The 7,453-nt window shown below is 40.5% G+C and overlaps 1 protein-coding gene across 1 annotated transcript; it reads left to right on the forward strand.

Annotated features, from left to right (window-relative positions):
• The first annotated feature begins 4,387 nt into the window (after positions 1-4,387).
• Positions 4,388-5,039, forward strand: LOC113896623 (securin-like). The gene has a single exon (XM_027548846.1). It carries the CDS (start codon positions 4,431-4,433, stop codon positions 5,037-5,039), a length of 609 nt encoding a protein of 202 aa, XP_027404647.1. The 5' UTR covers positions 4,388-4,430.
• The last annotated feature ends 2,414 nt before the right edge of the window (positions 5,040-7,453 follow it).

Consider the following 7,453-nt stretch of genomic DNA (forward strand, 5'->3'; position numbering starts at 1 on the left):
CACTCCAGTATTCTTGGGCTTCCCTGGTGGCTCAGATGTTAAAGAATGAGACTACAATGCGGGAGACCTGGGTTCAATCCCTGGGTTGGGAAGATCCCTTGGAAGAGGGCATGGCAACCCACTCCAGTATTCTTGCTGGAGAATCCCCATGGACAGAGAAGCCTAGCAGTCTACAGTCCACAGGGTCACAAAGAGTCAGACATGACTGAGCAACTAAACACACATACACACCTGGATAAATAATGTACTCTGGAGTTGTGCATTACTGGTGTTACACAAAATATTTGATGAAATTTTCTGTATTGGAGAGAAAGAACTCTCCTTCTTTTGGGGGCTTCTGTAGTCATAAGTCAGGGAGGGAAACTGGGAAAGGGAGAGTGAAGGTGGGGGATCCTATCTGAACTGTGCCCCCAGGGCATTTTGGATACATCACTTCCTAGTCATCTTAGTGAATGTGCATCCTGACTGCCTCGTCCCATGTGTCTCTCAAGATAAGAAAGAGCTAGGAGCCAGATATGACTTGCTGTGTGGCTGAATGCCAGTCACTCAGATCTCTTAAGTCAGCACCTTTCCCTCACTGAGATAGACTTGGTTGGTTCATGGGCTCATGGAAAGGGAACAACCCCTGAGTTTTAGAGTCCTGGATTTTCCATGTATGAGGGTAACTCAGCGTACCTGGAGTTAAGTTGAGAGAACCAAATAAAAAAATGGATGTACAATATTATTAAGTATGTTATAAAGAGCAAAAAACCATCTTTCAGATCTATAGGCTATGTGTACTCTCTTTAGGAGCTAACGTTTGCTTTTTCAGGTCAGCAATATGAGATCTAGGACAGGATGAATAAAGTAGGCTGGAGCCAGGCTGAACGGTACTACTCCTGCTCTCTGCACCCCTTTTGGCCTAGAGTCGAGTCAGTAGTGGTTTATCATGTGGCTTTAGTCATTTAGCTTTATTTAGCTTTATCATGAAAGCTTCAGCTTTCATGGGGGACCCTTCCCCCCTTTTGGAGAAAGAAATAGCAGCCCACTCCAGTATTCTTACCTGGAAAATTCCATGGACAGAGGAGACCAGCAGGTTACAGTCCAGGGGGTCACAAAGTGTTGGCCATGACTCAGTGACTGAGTACATCACCCCTTTGCCTCTATCAACCTCTTCAGACTAGTCTTTACAGCTGTTCCAATTGGTGCTTCAACTGCTTTCGTCCAGATGCCACAGAATTATTCAAGATGAGGACTCATGGGTGACTTTTGCTACTTAGGCTTCAGTGGGCTTGAATCTTTGAATCTTTGGCACAGGGTTTAGGACTTTCCTTGGGGCATAATTGTAGGTGTCCCTGGAGAAGATATCCAAGGCTCTACGAAGTCAATGAAAATGACAATGTAGTACCCTATTCTGATGGTTAAACTGTTTGCATCAAGGGCAAAATCTGCACCTCACAATCAAGTAATGCAGTGTTAGTTGCTCAGTCATGTCTGACTCTTTGCGACCCCATGCATTATAGCTGATGAGGCTCCTCTGTCCACAGAATTCTCCAGGCAAGAAAATACTGGGGTGGGTTGTCATTTCCTTCTCCAGGGCATGACAATCAATCTGAGTTTCAAAGAGATGGAGGAATAAGAGATCAAATTGCCAAAACTTGTTGGATCATGGAGAAAGCAAGGGAGTTCCACAAAATCATTTAATTTGCTTCACTGACTATGCTAAAGCCTATAACTATGTGGATCACAACAAACTGTGGAAAATTCTTAAAGAGATTGGAATACCAGACAGCCTTTACCTATCTCCTGAGAAACTTGTATGTGGGTCAAGAAGCAACAGTTAGAACTGAACATGGATCAACTGACTGGTTCCAAATTGGGAAAGCAGTATGACAAGGTTGTGTATTGTCACCCTGTTTATTGAACTTATATGCAGAGTACATCATGAGAAACACAAGAGAGAATGACTCACAAGCTGGAATCAAGATTGCTAGGAGAAATATCAACAACCTCAGATATGTTGATATAACACTCTAATGGCAAAAAGTGAAGAGGAACTAAAGAGCTTCTTGAAGGTGAAAGAGAAGAGTGAAAAATCTGGCTTGAAATTCAACATTCAAAAAACTAAGATCATGGCATCTAGTCCCATCATTTCATAACAAATACAAGGGGGAAAAATGGAATCGGTGACAGATTTTATTTTTCTGCAGTCCAAAATCACAATGTCTATAGCCATGAAATTAAAGGTGCTTTCTCCTTGGGGGAAAAGCTATAACAAACCTAGACAGTGTATTAAAAAGCAGAGCCATCACTTTGCTGACAAAGGTCCATCTAGTCAAAGTTATGGTTTTTCCAGTAGTCATGTATAGATATGAATAAGAACATAAAGAAGGCTAAGTGTTGAAGAACTGATGCTTTTAAATTGTGGTGTTGAAGAAGATTTTTGAGAATCTTGGACTCTTGGAGTGCAAGGAGATCAAACCAGTCAATCCTAAAGGAAATTAACCCTGAATATTCATTGGAAGGACTGATGCTGAAGCTCCAATACTTTGGCCACCTGATGCTGGGAAAGATTGAAGGCAAAAGGAGAAGGGGGCAGCAGAGGATGAGATAGTTAGGTAGCATCATTATCACAATCACTATCAAATTGGTGGACATGAATTTGAGCAAACTCGGGGAGACAGTGGAGAACAGAGGAGCAGAGGAGCCTGGCCTGCTATGGTCCATGGGGTTGCACAGAGTTTGATATGACTCAGCGAATGAACAACAACAACATCAATATTCCCATCCCCAAGGTACCCACCCACTGGTGATAAGTCATCATCCCAAACCCCTTCCTCCTCCAATACATATATACCCAAACAATGCCTGCTCTATTCTATATCCACAGGCCCTGACTACAATTATAAGTGCAAAAAAAAAAAAAATCACTGTTTTCAAGAGAAAGTTTCTGTCCATGATCTCCTTCAGAGCGGGGCTGTCATAGAATGAGAGATCTGGCCTCAGCCAGGAATCAATTATCATGATCCAAGGTTTGAATCCAGTTCCCATTTGGTGGCTGGAGAATGACATGCATACTACCTGAAGATATACTCCAAGTCTGTAAAGAGTATGTCCTTCTTCCCTTCTTATCTTTGCCAAAACCTTTCCTCTGTTCCTTGTTTGTTTAGCCTATCCCACTTCAGGAAAGAAGAGCAGAGAAGAGGAATTGCCTTACCACCACTCCCACCGTGGGTCCATAGTGCCCAGTAGATAGCCACGGTTACTATACGTACATATTCACACTCACACAGAGCTGTATGCATCCTTTCTAGTGTTGAGTCAGAAGAGTGTTGAGATAGTCTACGATAAGAGCCACTGAGCATGCATCGCTTTCATTTAGTGGGGAGATAAACAGGCACACAGGAGCCTATCTGGAAATTCTGGGCTTCTTACTGCGGTAGAGTATGTACATGGGTGAAAGGCAGGGAAGTGGTGTACAGCCATATAAAATTTCATTAAGTCTAAGCTAAGAGGCGGGGAACAGGGCCCATCCCCCAGCTTCATTAGGACACAATGGGGCAGCTATTTCCTCCCACGAAGATTCAGGGTCATGGGTTCTTCCCACCTTTCTGAAGTCATACTGAGTCACTCCCAAATTTCCAGTTTCCACTTTTATGATATGCAAAGCTACTTAGTCTCCTACCTCCTAGAATGTAATTAGGGAATTTCTGGCCCTATTATGTCCAAGTAACTCTACTACCATGCAAAGCTGTTCAAGGAGCAGGTCTTGAGATTGCGTCTTTTTTGTTTTCTCACTTTGATAACCCCCTAAAATGCTATTTATACTAACCTTTCAAAGTAAAATTTGTTGAGGGGGATGACAGTATTCTAAAAACTTAATATTTAAGATATATGATATAATCAATCAGGTGCAAACAGTTCTATGAAGTACATTACTATGAAGTGAAATTTACAAAATTGTAATACAGTAGGTAGATTAAACTTTCATATTAATGTTGAAATAAATGAATTGTACATTGTAGGTATCACTGTAACTTGTGCTGCTTGCATAAAATATTTAAATAGGGAACACATTACAATGTTACATCTGAGCATTAAAAAAAAGTCATTCAAATTGAATTGACCCAGTTACACTGACTAGATCTGATTAAATCTGATACATTTATTTATAAAGTAAGTCTGACGTGGCTATGAAAAGGCAACAATAGTATCTCACAGAAAGAAAATGTTAAAGTGACATGTCTTAAAAATAATAAAGTAGCATTTTATGAAAAATATATTTTATACTGCTTCAGTTTTAAAATTTAAATTAGGTAGAATTTATAATTTCTCAGTCACACTACCACATTTTAAGTGCTCAATAGCCACATGTGAACAGCACAGGTCTAGAAGAAAGCACGGAGAAGAGTCTTGTGAGAGTTTGGCTGTTACTCCGAACTTGATCCAGAATGGCTACTCTGATCTATGTTGATAAGGAAAATGGAGAACCAGGCATCCATATGGCTCCTAAGGATGGGCTGAAGCTGGGGTCTGTGCCTTCAGTCAAAGCTTTGGATGGGAGATCTCAGGTTTCAACACCATGTGTTGGCAAAATGTTTGATGCTCCACCAGCTTTACCAAAAACTGTGAGAAAGGCTTTGGGAACTGTCAACAGAGCTACAGAAAAATCAGTTAAGATGAATGGACCACTCAAACAGAAACAGACAACTTCCTCTACCAAAAAGATTACTGAGAAGACTGTTAAAGCAAAAAGTTCGGTTCCTGCCTCAGATGACACCTATCCAGAAATAGAAAAATTCTTTCCCTTCAATCCATTAGGTTTTGAGCGTTTTGACCTGCCTGAGGAGCACCAGATCACCCACCTCCCCTTGAATGGAGTTCCTCTCACGATCTTTGATGAGGAGAGGAAGCTTGAGCAGCTATTACATGCGGGCTCCCCTTCGCCTCTGAAAATGCCTCCTCTGCTGTGGGAGTCTAATCTGTTTCAGTCTCCCTCAAGCATTCTGTTGACTCTGGATGTTGAATTGCCACCCGTTTCCTGTGACTTAGATATTTAAATTTCTTAGCACTTTATAGTTTGGGTATGTAGTAATGATTTGTATTAATAAAGCAATTCTTTGTTTAACAGGAAAAAAAAAAAAGAAAGAAAGAAAGAAAGCACGGAGACTAGATTGCCTCATTTATGCCTCCTCTCAGTTGTGTTATGGTGGTAGTCATGGTGGGCAGATGGGAAAGGAAAGATCCCAGAGCTGTTTCTCAAGCTCTAATTCATGATTTCTGATATATAAGAGACAGGAATCATAGTTTTTTGCCATAAAAGGAATGACTGAGTTAAGGTCTTGTTGACTGGATTTCTTTCTTCTAAGCACTTTCCAATGCCTAATGTGTTTCTAGACTATTCTTAATGAGAGAAGTGCTGTTGTTATCTTCACGTGATTAGGCAACAAAAACGGGCTTATCAACAACCAGTCACTGCATGGATTTAGCAGGTTACTTACCCTCTCTCAGCATCAGTTTGCTTTTGTGTAAAATTATTAAACACTTGTCTTACTCACTATGCAGGACTGTATATGTATGAGGTGATAATGCTCTGTAAACATTCAAGTGCTCTAAGTATTGCTCTAATTCTGGCAGTAACACTGTACCAAGATAGGTTTTGCTCTCATGGTTACTTTTCTAACAAGACCTGAAGTCCCTTTCTAACTTATCTTAAAAAAAAAAAATCAATTAATTGCATGTTTTAACTAACCAGAAAAGTGGGGAAACATTAATATGAGAAACTTCAGATAAAACAAATTTTAATATCATGTCAAATTTCCTACAGGTCTCCTTTCATCTTTCTTTTTAAAGACAATAATATGCTGTTCGTAGAATAAAAGTCTTACCATGTATTCCATTCTCCTTCCTCACCCTGAGCGGTAACAATTATTATGAAGTTAGTGACTATTCTGCCAATGAAGAGTGTCAGGCTTTCATGAGGCAACACAGCATGCATGGCCTTGAAGAGCACAGATTACGGAGTCAGTTCAACATACTTTTCTGTGTTACTTAGGGCAAGTTATTAAACTTCTTGGTTTCCTCATCTGAAAAAATGGATAAGATGATAGAGTCTAATGCATATGGATACTACGAGGATAAAACGCATGTAAGTGTTTTTAAAGGCCTCTTTGTGACCCCGTGGACTGTAGCCCACCAGGCTCCTCTGTCTATGGGATTTTCCAGGCAAGAATACTGGAGTGGGTTGCCATTTCCTTCTCCAGGGGATCTCCCCGACCCAGGGATCGAACCCAGGTCTCCCACATTGCAGGCAGACGCTTTAACCTCTGATCCACCAGGGAAGCCCTTATGTAAAAAACTAGCCATCATTAATATTAGTACACATGTCTGTATATATGTTATATAAAAGGGAACAATATTTATTTCTCAGTCAACATTATGTCTCTGCCATGCACCCATGTAGATGTATTCAAAGAGAAGGATTAAAATTGCCTTTTTTTTTTAACATTCCTCTGAATGTTTGTATCACAGTTTATTCATTCTCCATTGAGAGAAATTTCTACTGTTTCTACTTTTTTGTTATTACATCCAGATAATTTTTACACACATTTCCTGGTATAAATGTACACATTTATCCATCTTGTACCATAGGGATTCATGCCATCCCAGACATAAAGAGCAAGCCATGGTTAAAGCTAAATGACTTTCTGTATATTTAGATCTTCGGCCCATAACTAGATGATGAGCTCCTTGAGGCAAAAGTGATGGGTAAACAGTAGATCCTTAGTAAGCTAGCAAGACCCTGGTAGAGTGAGTTCAGGCATGTAGCGATGACAACTGTTCCAGAAGCAAAGCACACAACCCTGAAAGGCCATTAGAGAAAGTTAGCAAGGGAGGAGTTTTAAAAAGAGCCTAGTAGTGAAACTCATACTGATATGCTGTTTATCTTGGCCTTTTAAAATGCAGATTTGATTCTCCATCTCATAAAGAAAGGGATATTACTCAAGCTTTCAGGATGACTTGGAGCTGGCAAGCCTCAGCACTCTAAAGAAAGAGGGGACGGGGGTTGGGGTCGGGGGCAGAAAAAGGAGACTCTCTGTCAAGCCCCAGTGATATCCAGTCATTCCACATACCCACCGCTTGGACTGATTCCATCTGCCTAAAATGCTCTTTCTCCTTCCTCCCCAGAAAACCTCTAAATATTTTACCATGTTCTCTCAAACAAGGAGCCTCGATTCAGATGTCTTCATGTCACACTGCACTTTTCATAGTATTAGTTAAATGTGGAAGTAATTCCTCATCTAGAACTGATAGAAGAGCTCCTATTAAGCCAACTTCCCTATCAAGAATTATTAGAAGAGTCACATAAAAACCAACCAAACAAAAAGGCTTTCAGGGTAAATACCCCAAAGAGAAGGAAACTCCTTAGGTCAATATGACATTTTGCAATGCTTTTCCCTTTAGAGCATTTGCA

This window comes from Bos indicus x Bos taurus, chromosome 7, assembly GCF_003369695.1.
Source record: "Bos indicus x Bos taurus breed Angus x Brahman F1 hybrid chromosome 7, Bos_hybrid_MaternalHap_v2.0, whole genome shotgun sequence".
Lineage (NCBI taxonomy): Eukaryota > Metazoa > Chordata > Mammalia > Artiodactyla > Bovidae > Bos > Bos indicus x Bos taurus.